The 15,128-nt window shown below is 42.6% G+C and overlaps 1 protein-coding gene and 1 long non-coding RNA gene across 2 annotated transcripts in view; one reads left to right on the top strand and one right to left on the bottom strand.

The window, feature by feature from the left end:
- The window catches only part of Pdcd1lg2 (programmed cell death 1 ligand 2), a 60,974-nt gene extending 56,385 nt beyond the window's left edge, over nt 1-4,589 (top strand). The window contains exon 6 of the mRNA XM_021225180.2: nt 62-4,589. Within this exon, the coding sequence (XP_021080839.1) occupies nt 62-98 (37 nt within the window). The 3' untranslated portion in view covers nt 99-4,589. The remainder of the gene's footprint in view (nt 1-61) is intronic.
- A 1,324-nt stretch (nt 4,590-5,913) lies between these two features.
- LOC121134294 lies at nt 5,914-13,955 on the bottom strand. Its single transcript, XR_005871361.1, has 3 exons — nt 13,915-13,955; nt 11,120-11,179; nt 5,914-6,353 (listed from the first exon to the last, which is right to left on the bottom strand). It is a non-coding gene; the product is annotated as an uncharacterized LOC121134294 (long non-coding RNA).
- Nucleotides 13,956-15,128: the final 1,173 nt, after the last annotated feature.

Here is a 15,128-nt window from a genome sequence, read left to right as displayed (position 1 = left end):
TTTTGAGAGGTTATGTATGCTCTAATCATACATTTTCCTGTTTGTGGTCTCTTCTTCCTAGATCTGGACCTGTGGCCTTGGGGGTTGGGATCATCTGATGGGACACCCTCAAGAGGCTCTGGACTCTGAGTGAGGATCCCTTGGTCTGCAGAACCTGCCGTTTGCACTTTTCAAATGCTTTGAATCATGACCGAGCACTTCCATGAGGAACCTGCCAGACTGACAGCCTCCTGGGTCTCAAGACTCCATCTGAACCAGCACAACCGCACTTTAGAAAGTCAGCCCTGGGATCCTGGACCCCAGAGAGGGACCGAGGGGTCTCTTGGCCACCAGCCTGAGAGTAAAAAGAATTGTTTTCCCCTGGCTTTCCATGGGAAGACGTGGAAATTTCCAGTTACTAAAACAGACTGTCATAGAGTTATTTATATCTGTCATTTCCTCTGGGGGCTGGAAACTCCAGACGGTTTTATGTAAACAAAGTCATAACTGGTGGTTTGAAGCTTCCTAGAATCCTGGCAGACTCTGAATTTCTAAATAACAAGAGGAAGCAGCTAAGCAGATTTTGAGTACACAATCACAGGATAAGTCTTTGTTTAGACTCCTCTTTTTTAAGGTCTGAGTCACAAGGCATTTGTTTTAACCTGTACTGTCACAATGTTTGCTAGTGTTTTCTCTTTCACCTACATCTTTCCTTAAAACAAAAGGTTATAGAGTTTTGCTGATGTTTTGTTGTTGTTGTTTTTCATTGGTATCACCTTAAGGAAAAATGCCATGCCAACGTGTTGTGCCTTCAGAGATTTCAGATGAGTATCAATAATGTGCTGTTCCCCAAGCTAAGCCCACTGTGTGATTTTGCAGTGAAACTTCTAGTAGCTGTTTCTACAGCTGTAATGTGGTGATGTCATTAGTTAGGGCATTTGATGATGGGCATTCTGGAAGTTCTTCCAGACCTCCTTGTGCTCGGGTTACATACAGGTGCTAAATTTGGTCTGTATGCTAGAACCATGAAACTCAGTGAATTTACTGACCTGCGAACTACCCAAATGTACGCATTAGCTACTATGGCAGCTGTAGGTTAGTGAGTCTGCAGCAAGCTCTTCACCCAGTGTTTAGACTGATTTTGGAGTTGATGGGGTGAAAAGGTTTAAAGGTGATACTTAGATGATGCATCTGTAGCAGAGGTTCTCAGACTACCAGCCCCCAAATCATGACATGGAAATTTATGGTTAGTTATGGATTCTCAGCCTTAAGTTAGGCTTGTTTCTGGCTAGCTTAAAAAAAAACCTAAATTAACCTGTTTCTTTTCATCTGTTTTTTTTTTAACCTGGAAGCTTTCCCTTCCTTTCATTCTGCATTTCCTACTTTCCTGTTCCCTCCATGGCTGGATGGCCGATGTCTGGCTGGACCCTTGCATCTCCTTCTCCTTTCTCCTCCTTTTTCTTTTGTCTGGAGTCTAGATTCCTCCTCTTATGTCTGCTCTCTGCCCACCAGCCCCACCTATCCCTCTACTGCCTAGCTATTGGCTGTTCAACTTTTTATAAAATTAATCAGATGCCTTAGGCAGGCAAGATGAAACAGCAGCATATCGTTACATAATATCCCACAACATAAACAAATGTAACACATCTCTACCTCGTTGAAGCAACATTCTCCAACCTGGGTCTTAACTCTATCATCTTCTGCCTGCACAGAACAGAGAATGCCTGCGAAGCACAAATCTCTGAGGTGTATTTAGATGCCTTTGCAGCAAGATGGGTCTCTCACTGCTTCCATGCCATAGCCTAAGATTCCTGTTGGGGAAGCAGACCCTCCCAGTACCAGAGAGCAGGGCAGACAGAAAAGTCTTTCTGGGTTTACAGACTCACTTATGCTGGACCCCACCTCTCAGATGCATGATTGGCAGGCCGAATCCTGATTGCCAATCAGGGTTGAGTGGTTTGCTTTCTTTATTAGGAATCAGTGGTATAATGGATTCTGACAAAATATTGCCATCTTTGGCCCTTGCTGGGGCTGTTTTCTAGGATATCAAATGGAGAAAGGCCATCTAGAACCAATATCCTAAAATCCTAAGAGGCCATAAGGTCGTAAGTGCAGTGTGTTAACTGTTTAAATGTGTGTGTGACCTCTCACATTAACCCCTGACATTTACCAAATACTTACTAGGTACCATATACTATGAAGCCTTTTACACACTATTGGAGTGACTTCTCTCAAAAATCCTCTGAAAAGGGAACTATTAATTATGTCATTCTTTAGGCAAGGAGCCAAGAGTCCAGAGAGGTTAGACAGTCTGTCCAGAGTTACCTGCTTTATTGAAAAGGAAGTGAGCAAGGGCATCAAACCCATATTTATTACAGTCTTTAATGTGCCCTCATTTCCCTGGATGGGACTTCAAGGTGGACTTTTGCCACTTGCATATGCCCAGTGGTATTTTGACTGATCAAGGATTAATTTCACACCCACTCTTCCTGGGGAGATGCAAGAAATATGTGTAGGGAAAGTCCAGGTTTGTGGGCCCAGGGTTCAAACTCTAGCTTAACTATGTAAGTCTTTAGATCCATCAGCTGACACCCTTAAGCATTAATTTCCCTATCTGAAAGTAAACGAATGATGCTTATTGCTTTTCTTTACCAGGCACTATTGTGTGTGGTGTGCAATGAATACTTGTTAAGTGTGGGTCAGTGTGAATCCCCCAACATACCAGCTACTGTCTCCGAAGCAAAGGCAGCACAGCATTCAGGCATTACCAGCTGATTTATCAGCACCAGATTTCTCCTAGTTCCATTCCTAAAGAAACTTCCAGCCTAAATATGTTGCATAAGCTTTCAGTCCCAGGAACTCCTACACAGGCCTCAACAGTCAAAGTGCTCACTGGTCTCCTGTGTCTTATAAAGTCTCCTTCACCTACAATGCCTCATTTCTGGAACCTCAAATCTTCCTGGGAAAAGTCTGTCCATGATTTAATCATTACTTGGACCTGTTCTAGGAGATATACTCTTTGTAATTTTCCTCCAACTGGTTGTGATCTCTCTCTCTCTCTCTCTCTCTCTCTCTCTCTCTCTCTCTCTCTCTCTCTCTCTCTCTCTCTCTCTCTCCCTCTCTCCCACTCAAGTACACACATGTTTTCATTTTTAAACTAAGGGGACTAGAGTACACATTTTATCTCCCTGCTCTTGGACTCCTAGAAGGCAGAGAACTCTTCCCATTCCCATAGTACCTTGTAGGAGATAGGTACTTTGTACATGATTGACTCTGAGCATCTTTACATATTGAGGATAAAATTATATTCATTAGTCTAACTTTATGACCTTAATGTGATTAGCTAAAAAGTAAATAAAGACAATTTTAAATACTTAATTAAATATAATCATGTCACTTCTGTCCTTCATTTTCTTGCCTCCAACCCCTCCCATGGCCCCCACACTCTCTCTCAAATCAATGGCTTCTTCTTTGAATATTATTGTTACTTATGTATACATATAAATATGTAAATACAACTTCCTGAGTCTCTTAAGTGTTGTTTATGTTTTTATGATTTCAAAGTTAACCACTCTGTATTGGATAATCAGTTAGGGGCTCATCACTGGGAGATGCAACCTCTTCTCTTAGAAATCAGTAGTTACCTGTAGTTCTCTGTCTAGGACTGGTGATCTGTGAGACCTTCCCCCTCCATGTTAGCTACTCTAATTGGTGGTGTCGTTGTTCAGCTCTTACTAAGGCAGCCATATCATTGAAGTATCCTGGATGTAGCTTCCCATTCATTTCTGGGAGACACAATTTCACAGCAGACTTCCTGGTCTTGCCATCCTACTATTACCTCTTTCAGGATGTTCCTTGAGTTTTGCATGCAAGAGTTCTATTGTATCCATTAGGTCTGGGCACCCATGATCAGTATATCTCTGAACATATAAAGGCATGACAGAGCACAAAGCAAACCTTCATATAAAAGTCACTGTCCCACTGCATGTCTTTTAATGCTTTAAAAAGTGAATGTGAACCAAGTATTTTCCTTGGAAATTCTAGAGCACTGTCTAAGTTCTGCTTGGTGTAGTGTGGTTTTGTTCTATTGCTTTCCTTGGGGTGGTTACCTCAACAGGGATTTGTAGAGAAGGTGAACTTGCCAAGCTTTTCAGCCATACCCCGTTTCCAGAGGTCTTTATATTTGCATTGCTACTGGAATACTCTTCCACTGCTGGTATGCTTAAAGCTTCACTTTGCCAATATAACAGACTACAGCAATGACACTTTTAGATTTTCCTGTTTTGGTCACCCATAGCTTTACTCCTAAACCAGCATTCTTCCTGTGGCCACCATTAGAATTAGCATCTATTAGACTCTTCCCTTCCCTGCTCAGCCTCTTGCTCAGTGCTTTGTTTACTCTATAACTTAATCATTTTGATATATTATTTAGCTTTTAAGCTACAATGTCTTCACCTATATATGAACATCCTAAGAATAACACCCCTCTCACTGGAATATCAGAGGAAAATTATGTATAACTGATTTTTTAAAACTTTCCGAGAAATGTGTATCCCTTTCTTTTAACAAATATGAATTGAGAATGAATAAATTATGTAATTTTTGAACAACCATTTGTGTCAATTTTCTTTGACGTTTATGTTTGTGGATCTAGACAGTTCAGTTTTATCTGATTTGTTTTTGTGTTATATGACTTTAGACTCTTAATTGTTTTAGACCAAAATCCTTAAACAATTATTATTTTAAAATATTTTATTAGTTGTGATATATCTCACTAAAATATCCTCTGACTCATACCACTGTTGGGATAGAGGAAGAAGCAAGGTTCTCAGTTGTGGTAAGACACATCTGGTTTCTAGTCTGTAATTCAAGGTAGGCTTTATAGATGACATAGCTCTTGGTTCTTAGAGGCATACCCCATCAGAGATTCCTGTGGGTAAGAAAATTCTGAGTGCTAGTCTGGTATCTCGTCATCTCCACTGAGATCAGGAAATCCAACTCCGAGGTGATGCTTCCCACCTGCCAAAGCATGTTGTTGCAGTTTGCTGAGACTCACCTCATGAATGCAGTTCTCTGGGCTTCAGAGAAGGCTTTACTCTCTAGACCCTGCAGGACCCAAGGGTTGAGGCAAGATACATAATTATACATGACTGATTTCCCATCATTCTTGTCTCCCTGAGCCTTTAAAGTACTCCTGTAGACTATGTGGTGAGTTAGCATCACTCACGTAACCACTGTTAGTCCATCTTCCAACCAAGAAAGCAAAACCTTTCCCAGACGCACAAGCTGATATATCTGTTTCACAGCTTTTGCTGTGTTACAAGCCACCCCAAACTTAGCGACTTGAAAAAATTAGTGATGTTTTATGATTTTCTAGGTTAACAGTTTGGACTGCATGATTGTGTCTTATTTTCTTTCTTGTACTTTTTTTGTTTTTCAAAACAGGGTTTCTCTGTGTAGTCCTGGCTGTCCTGGAACTAACTCTAGTAGACCAGGGTGGCTTTGAACTCACAAGGATCTGCCTGCCTCTGCCTCTGCCTCCCAAGTGCTGGGATTAAAGGTATAAGCCACCACTACCTGGCTTTTTACACTATTTTTAACTGTTTTATGAGTCTGGGTGTTTTGACTGAATGTCTGTGTACCATGTGTATGCAGTGCCCTTGGAGACCAGAATAGGGCACTGTATTCCCTTGGAACTGGAGTTATGAATGGTTGTAAGTCCACGTGTAGTGCTGGAGATAGAACCTGGGTCCTCTGGAAGAACATCCAGTGCTTTTATCCACTGAGCCATCCCTCCAACCCCAGTCATATCACATTTCCTAATGTCTCAATGGTCAAAGAAAGCACACCCACAGGCATGCCAGATTTCAGGGGGTAAAGAGATGATAGAAGCATGATATTCTGGAGGACCAGAAATACTGGAACAGTCTAAAATGGTGAGTCTAAAGAATCCAGGAAGTGACAGTCAGGGCTCAATCCAATCCAATACCTTTAGAATCCACTCCATATGTAATATTCAGTTTATTCCAATGTAAATTTTAAAATATTGTGATTCTCTTGGAATATGAGACACTTCCTATCCACTCTACTCCTGTGGCTCTGAATGAGGCAGGGACTGGGGCTTATGAGGGATGGGGACAACCCTGGGAGGCCAATGTTAATATGTGGTTATACAGGGTTTTAAGCAAGGGAAAGTTAGTGTCAGCAGACAGGAAAGAGGGACTTCTTTCATTATGAAGGGGAGTTCAGGGACAAGTTCAGGACAAGCCTGGTCAAATGTCCCCACTCCTAGCCTGGTTCTGCTCCTTCCATGTCCCTGTTCCCCGTAGACTTTTCAGGTTTGCTTCTGAGTCCTCATTCATATTTAGTTACTCCTGCAATCAGAAGGAATGGGAGATATTTTTAGAGCCAGCATGGAACCCCAGCTGGTGCTCTGCCTGTGGTCTCAGGGGAAATCTCTGAGCTAAAGCAGCCCACCTCACCTCACATCCCTTATAACCATGTTTACTAGAATAATGCTTGATTATATCAGCTACTCAGTCCAAAATCCTACCCCTCCACCAGACCCCTCCCCTCAGGTCTCAGGAACTATGCAGAAGAAGGAGGCAGAAAGATTGTAAGTCAGTGGGGACAGAGGACAGCAAGGGAACAAGGCCTTCTAGACACAACAGAGCTGACACCCATGTGAACAAATGGAGACTGGCAGCACGCTCAGGCCAGCACAGGGCCAAGCCAGATGTTCCCCAGTGCTTAAAGGGAACCGGATACAAGGTCCCCTCTCTCACAGACACTCTGTGCAGCTGACCACTGCTCGCCAAAGAAAAACTAGTTTTCTCCAGTGGAGTCTCATTGGGTATACACACCACATTTAGGAGAGGCCCCATGCCCCGCAGTAGATGGCCAACACAAAACAAACTCCATGGCATTGCTGGAGATGTTTTGGCTCATAAAACTTTGTTTGGGCTTTTTTTTAATCAATTTTTTTGTTTTTTCTTTTCTATTATGTTTTCCAATTTTGTGTTTTTATGGTTTTGTGGTGTGTGTGTACATGTAAGCATGTTTCTCGTGTTTTCTCTCGTTTCTTTCTTTGCTCTGTTTTATTCTGGATTGTTGGCTTGTTTACTTTTTAAAGAGAGAAAGGAGGTGTGGATTTGAATGGATAGGGTGGTGGGGAGGATCTGGAGGAGATGAAGGAGGGGAGACTGATGAGAATCTACTGTATGAAAAAATAACTTAGGAGGCGGGACTGGCGCTGCATGGTGGCACATGGCTCCAATCCCAGCACTTAGGAAGCCAAGGCACAGGAGTCTCCTGAGCTGAGAGCTTCCCTGGGCTACAATTTGAAAGCCAATCTCAAAACAAAAAAAGCAAATTCATATGCAAACTAGCCTATATATAAAAGAGGAATTATTCATTTATACAATTAAATAATCTAGAGGTGCAATGGGTTCTAATAAATACCCTCAGGAGTCAAGTTCTCTCTCTCTGTCTCTCTCTCTCTCTCTCTCTCTCTCTCTCTCTCTCTCTCTCTCTCCTGTCTATTCATTCTGCTTCATTTCTGTACTTTTGTTGTTGTAGTAGTAGTATTGTTTTGTTTTCAAGACAGGGTTTTACTGTGTAGCTCTGGCTGTCCTGGAACTTGCTCTGTAGATCAGACTGACCTTGAGTTCACAGAGTTCAGAGTTCAGAGATCAACCTGCCTCTGCCTCCTCCCAAGTACTGGGATTAAAATCATGCACCACCATCGCCCAACTCAATGTGTCCTCTTACGATCACAAGATGATTGCCTATAGTTAATAGATCCTCTATGTTCAACTCTACCAGACTCTCTCTCTCTCTCTCTCTCTCTCTCTCTCTCTCTCTCTCTCTCTCTCTCTCTCTCTCTCTCTCTCTCTCTCTCTCTCTGGAACCAAAAGCCAAAATAAACCCCTTCTTCCCTGAATTGCTTTTTTTTGCCAGTCTATTTTTATCACAGCAATAGAGAAGTGACTAGTACTTCTATGAGGTCTCAGGTAAATGTGGCCCTGTCATCTCCTGGGTGTTAAGACAGAGATGCCTAAGAATCAGAGAAGCCTTTGAGCTGATATGTTGGATGCTCCAAGTGCATCTGTGGACGCTTGCCAAAATGTGTAGAGAAAGCTATTGGGAATTCTGACAGTTTCCGCACTGCTGTGGCAAAAGTTACTGAAAAAGGAATTGTCTCTTCTGACTCATAGTTCAAGGGGACAGTCCACCATGACATGATGACAGGAATCTGCAGTAACTGGTTACATTGCACCTGTAGTCAGGGGGCAAAGAGATTAATGCTGTACTCAGACAGCTGTCTCCTTTTTTATTGGAAATAATTTTCATAAAGTATTCTGCTCATGGTTTCTCCTCCCAGATCCTCTCCCACCTCCCCACCCATCCAATCCCACGTCTTCTTTTTCTCTCTTTAGAAACCACATGGTCCAATTAAAAAAACAAAAACAGAATAAAGCAAAGTAAATGGACAGAGGGAAAAAAGAAAAAAGAGCACAAAAAACACATACACACAGGGAGATACACACAAACACACTCACACATTAAAATTCCTAAGAATATAAAATCAGAAAACATAAAAGCACAAAAAAGTAAGATTTTAAAGCCCAAACAAAGCATTAAAGAGACAAAACATCCCAAAAAAACATACCACTGAGTTTGTTTTCTATTGTCGATCTATGGCTGGACATCCATGGTTTATATACCCAGGGAGACTCCATTGGAGAAAACTAATTTTCCCTTTGCCAGTAGCTGTGAATCGTAGATAGTTTCTATGTTAGGATGGGAAATTGTATTCACTTCTTTTCAGTACCGAGCCCAAACCTGGCGGGACCTGTGCAGGCCCTGTGCCTGCTGCCACAGTATCCACAAGTTCATATGTGCACTAATCCTGTTGTATCTGGAAGACACTGTCTCCTTGGTGTCCTCCATCCCCACTGGCTCCTGCAGTCTTCCCCCCTCCACTTCAGCATGCTAACCCTGAAGGGAGGGGGTAGCATTCTTTACATATGCAGCCTGAAACCCCAACCCATGGTGTAGTGCAGTCCACATTTAGGGTGGGCCTTCCCACCACAGTTATCTTAATCTAAATACCTCCTTACTCATGTGTCCAGAGGCCTGTCTCTTCGGTGAGTCTAAATCCTGCCAAGTTGACGGTCAATATTAACCACCAAAGGAAAAAATCCCACTTCCATCCTAAACTGCTGGGTAAAAATATTTCTGCTTCAGACAAATGATCGTAGGCTCGGAAGTGGGTGTCTCTTTCCTTTCATGGGATACATATGGGTTAATGTGCAGAAAGAGTTTGAACTTTTCATGGCTGGGCTTGAAACATTAGATTGCCGGTACCTTACACCCAGTATCTAGCACAAAAGTTGATCAAATTTATCATTGTAGCTGTCATTCCACTCCAATGTGTGGCTGTGGTTAGTTGGTTATGAAAGTAGGTTTCGTGTAGCCCAGACTGGCCTTGAACTCCTCATGGTCCTCCTTCTTCTACCTCCCACATGCTAGGATGACAGAGGAGCACTACCACACCTAGCCATTGTTCTAATAACCTCACAGGTGTTTGATGACCCAGACTTCACAATTTAGAGGCATAGGGACTCTTAAGGTCCTTACTTGTACATCAGCAAACTAGAGTCCCATGAAGTTTAATTAAATTGTTTCTACTAACTCAGCTAGTAAATGGCATAGCCTTTTATATCTTAATATTTTTCAGCCACACTAAGAAGAGGCCAAGACATCCTGGATGTATTGCAAAGAGCCCTCATAATAATAGCATTTTGTTATTACATCTCTGTCTGATTGTCTACAACTGCCTGTGAGGTAGCTAGAGAACTGATTTTTTTAAATTCACTTTCATAATCACAGAATCCAAAACAAGAGCTGGCGTGTATAAGATACTTCTAAAAATCTTATGCATGAAGTCTAGAGAAAAGAAGGCAAAATGTGTCAGTAAATCTCAGACACGACACTGGAGCCACACCCTTCTACAGCCTGTCAGGTCTGTCCTTCCAGTGGCCTGTCAGGTCTGTCCTTCCAGTGGCCTGTCAGGTCTGTCCTTCCAGTGGCCTGTCAGGTCTGTCCTTCCAGTGGCTGAGGAATGTATCAGACTCACACAGCTTAATGGAGCCAGCCATGGCCATCAGTCCAGCCACCTCCCCTGTCTCTCACCCTCTCCTGATACATGATTACCCAGAAGAGAAGCAAGTATGACTTGACTCTTCATAACTTTTCCATAGGAATAGTATATTCTGAGGCAGCACTGGTGCCTCTTGTTGCAGAACAGTGTTGAGGAGTTTTATCATCATAATCCAGACTGTAACCTCATTTTGAGTTGACTGTGACTAACCTTTTTTCTTTTCTTTGTTGTGTGTGTGTGTGGTATGTGTGCATTATGTAGGTGTGTGTGTGCATGTACACATACGTGTGGAGGCCTGAGGTTGGTGTTAAGTGTATTCCTTGACTGTTCACTTGTGTACTGAGGTAGGGCCTCTTGTTGACCTACAAGCTTGTTGTGTTGGCTAGTCTAGCTAGCCAGCATGCTCCTCCAGCTTGCTGGGATTGCGGGTTGGCTACAGCACCCACATGTTTTTTACATTACTTTTGAGGATCTGAATTCTGTTGCTTATTCTTTGGGGCAGGTACTTTACCTACCAAGCCATCTCCACAGTCCCTGATGGTTAAACTTGTCAACTTGATTATACTGAAAAGCTGGAAACTAGGAGACTAGTAAGGTTTACTCACATGTGTATCTGTAAGGTCACATCCAGAGAGAACGCCAAATGTAGGGAAGACCTTTGCTGGACGTGGACAAAGCCACATCATTCTATAGACTGAGGGGCCTTGTAATTTAAAAGTGGGATGGCAAGAGCCCTAGAGAATGGACTTTTCCTCAAATTCATGCTCACCCCCATTTTGTTTCCTTCCCTCCTTGTTGGACGTGTGGGCCCGCTCTGCCATGCCACGCCCTTTCTTCCTGGTCTACTGACACTGTCAGACAGTGAGGCAGAGTAAACTTCTCTTTCCTTGGGTGTTCTGTCAGATATCTTGTTGACTTTGAAACAAGTCAGTGGCATGCTTCCTGCTCAGCTCTGTTTGTCCCGTGAAAACTGACCTCCAGGTTAGGACAGCTGCAAGAAGCAGAGAGGAAGCAACCAGAGCCAGAATGTTTTATCTGTAGAAACAGAAAGGGAAACCAAGAACATTGTTTGTCAAGTCAGGAAGCATTCTAATATTCAGTCCCCCTTGTTCCAAAATCCCAAACTGAAATGACTAATTTACCAAGTAATTTAAAATCTAAATCAAAAGAAATAATACAAAATTTTTAATCAAGACCAAATTTAAATGGGATTTTTCCACTTTTCTTTTTTCTTTTCTTTCTTTTGTTTTGTTTTGTTTTTTGAGACAGGGTTTCTCTGTATTGTTTTGGAGGCTGTCCTGGAACTCGCTGTGTAGACCAGGCTGGCCTCGAACTCACAGAGATCCGCCTGCCTCTGCCTCCAGAGTGCTGGGATTAAAGGCGTGCGCCACCAACGCCCGGCTGTCTAACACTTTTCTAAATTGTAACAATACAATATGTTAATGCACTAGACCATTCAAAACTGGTAGTCTCATAAATTGTTAATAGTGGAATAAATGGTCACAATGCAGCATTTATAGTATTTATAGTGTGGAGGCCAGGCCATTTGTCCTACAGTTTGCTCCAGTAACTATTGCTCAGAATCTCTCTAAGGGAATGATACAAAGTATCAAAGAAGCAATAGGCACAAAAATGTTCTCTCTCTCTCTCTCTCTCTCTCTCTGTGCTTGTGTGTGTGTGTGTGTGTGTGTGTGTGTGCTGGTTCTTGCTGAGGCTTTGTTACAACATTGAATGTAATAGGCAAAACCTAAAACTTTTATTTAGATTACTCAAGGTTAATTACTCTACTTAGAAATACTATGGCAAGAAGAATGGCAAGAATTCTTCTAAAGAAAAGAAGCAGAACAGAGGGGAAGGACAAGCTTTACAGATAACATGCTTTCATGTGGCATTTGTGACCCCAAACTGGAAATTACCTGTCAAGCACAATGGAAACAGTTTAGTTACCGTGAGTTGTGTTTGTATTACATGCCACCATCTAACCACGGGCACTAAACTCCATAGAAATATGAAGTAATTGTTGGATGTCATTTTAAGTCTCTCTGTGTTAGGCACTCTCTGTGAAGTCAGCACACAATTTGCATGTATAGCTTCATGTTACAGAACCCTATGGGAAAAGAGGGTTCAGGCCTTACACAGATGAAAACATGGAGACTAGGTTGCCAAGTAACTTTCCCAAGTTTTCACACTTAGGAGACCCAGGACTCAAATGTAAACTCACTGATACAAAAAACTCAGATAAAGGACAGAGGTGGTGTGTGTGCAGGAGGGGTGTGTATAAGAGATGGGGCGGCAGGATGGGTGGAACAATGATTCAGTGGCCTACAGCTAACAATACCTTAGCACTATTTTGGGTTCAATGCCAAGCCCAATAACTAACATAAAAAAAAGTCTGGAAAGGGGTACATGAGACTATCCAGAGGGTTTTGTTCACACGTAAGACCTTATATGTTCCTTCTACAGAAGAAGATGCACATAATTCCTTATAATACAGATGTTGGCATTTATGTAAACTCTCAATTCTCTAGAATGTGTTCTCTAAAGTGGACTGGCCACTGAAATGCTGTGGTATTCAAAGACAACAAAATTACCCATGCAATGTTGTTATTGGTAAGATGCTTCTCTGTCATTTCTTCACGAAATTTGAGGGAAATGCCTCCATAAAATCCTTTTGTAAAGATTGGAGGGGGTACTAAAAATATATCCCATTCATTTTTCTTTCCGTCCTTCCCTTTGCTTTCTCAGCTGTGTCATAAGAATAGTAACACTTCATAGCTTTGCATATGCTAGGAAACTATGAGCTATATTTATTTCACTCCATTATTCCTGTATTTGAGAGGTGAAAACACACTTTGGATACTTTAAATATATACTTAAAAATTTAACATTTGAACATTATAAATTTAAACATTTTTTTCTTTTTTTTGTTTGTTTTTTGTTTTTCGAGACAGGGTTTCTCTGTGGCTTTGGAGGCTGTCCTGGAACCAGCTCTTGTAGACCAGGCTGGTCTCAAACTCACAGAGATCCGCCTGCCTCTGCCTCTCAAGTGCTGGGATTAAAGGCATGCGCCACCACCACTAGGAAAATTTAAACATCATTTAAAGAAATACATTAAAATTTAGAATTTCCATGTCTACCTATTAAAACTCAGAAGCCCATAGAAACACTGGAGTTTTGGCAAAATTTTTGTATGTTCAACATTTGTTTCCCTTATGTCAGGCGCAAATTTTCACCTGTGTTTTTATGAGAATCTAAAGAGAAACTAAAAGACAAGTTGACCAAGTGAAAGTCTGAGCAGTCACCGGGCTTGCCAGTATCCTGCCAGCCTCAGGAGATGTCACAAGGGGCCAAGCACACACGCATGACTGAGCTGTGGCTGAGCATATGAGGCACATGTGACAGGAGGAGTTGCATGCATCTGTTCCAAGTAATGCTTGGGGAAGTTGTCGTCAAGACCCACCCCGTGGCAGAAATTCATGGGTGGGGACTACAAGGGGCCTTTCCAAAAACACAAAGTCTTTTGTCCAGTGTTCTCAGAAAGAAGAGAAGAGAAGGACGGCTTCCACGGGTGACGGCTACATGGTGGGAGTGATGTTTGAGTGCTGTCGGGGGTGGGGGGTGGGGGGGGATGCAGGCTTAAAGGGACAGGTCAGAGCCAGGTCAACAGAGCTTTTATCTTCTGACTGAGCATCAGTGCGACACTGGACACCTCAGCAGCATTCTTCCCTTTCAAGGTATATGGGGTACACCTAGTCCCCAGGGCCTATTACCTTCTATCTTGTCGTTTGAATCCTCTGTCAGCTATGTGTCCTGAAGAATACAAAACAGTGCATTAGATATGTTTCACACTGAGGACTTCAAAATAAACTAGAGAATTGGATCACACACTGAGAAGTTATATAAAAACCAAGGATGCATACAGTTGCATGTCTGGTGAATGAAAATAGACTCCAAGGAATTCAAAGCAGATGGGAGCTCCTCATAGGAGTCAGTAACACAAGAAGAAGCAGGGAGGGATGGAGAAGTGTGCTGAGCCTGGAGGCTTTCTAGGGATGTATGCTGAGCAAGTACTGAGAGCAGGATTGGTACTCCAAAGGCTCATCCAGCTGCCCAGCTGCATCCCTGGGCATTTGGTGTGGTCACAGGCCAAAATGCCAGGGAAGTATCTCAGAAACCCCTTGCTATTGTAGTTGTTGATTGTGAAGGTTTCTGAGGAACCCGGAGGAGAGACAAGTCCTAGAGGGGTGGTCAGGGCAGCAGGGGCCACTCAAGGTGCTTGGGAAAGTGGGCATTTTTCCATCTAGTTCTGTCTGTTACAATGGTGTAGCCACAGCCCTGGGTACTTGATGGAACTCAGCTGTGAACACCGAAGCAAGACCCTTTCAACATGCTTTTACATTGCACATTGTATCTCATTTGACATGTCTCTCTTTCCATCTGCTGGTGTAACTGTCCATCTGTTGTCCATAGCAGGACAAAAGCAGATAAAGATGCAGAAGAGAAAGTTTGGTGTGTGTGTGTGTGTGTGTGTGTGTGTGTGTGTGTGTGTGTGTGTGTGTGTGTGTGTAGAGGGGTGACATTTACTTCCTTCTTTCATTTAGCTCCAGCTTCTAGGAAACTAGGTGCTCTGACCTTTATCTGATAGTGTCAAGATTAGTGAAGAATCATGGTGAAATTCTGAGCTTGGCTTTGAGGCACTAACCAGGGGCTGGGATAGGGAGATGGGTAACTGCTTCAAATAAGCACCTCAGAGCAGACTCAGACAGCCCAGAAAAGAAAGTGACTGTGTGAGCATGTCAGGAAATGTGCACAGATGTCCCAGCCTTCCCTCTGCACACTTCCCTATTCCTCTTCTTTCTGCCTCATCACTCACTGTTGGGGATTGTTTCTTTTAAGCATCCAAGACTGTTTTAGGTTTTAAGAAGTTCTTTAGCTCTATTCCTTAACTCCATTAGCGCCGTGTTATATGAGTCCTCTGGGGAAG

This window comes from Mesocricetus auratus, unplaced genomic scaffold (assembly GCF_017639785.1).
Source record: "Mesocricetus auratus isolate SY011 unplaced genomic scaffold, BCM_Maur_2.0 Super-Scaffold_4256, whole genome shotgun sequence".
NCBI classification, from domain to species: Eukaryota; Metazoa; Chordata; class Mammalia; order Rodentia; family Cricetidae; genus Mesocricetus; species Mesocricetus auratus.
Note: the sequence above shows the minus strand (reverse complement) of the source record. Positions and strands in the feature narration are given on the sequence as shown.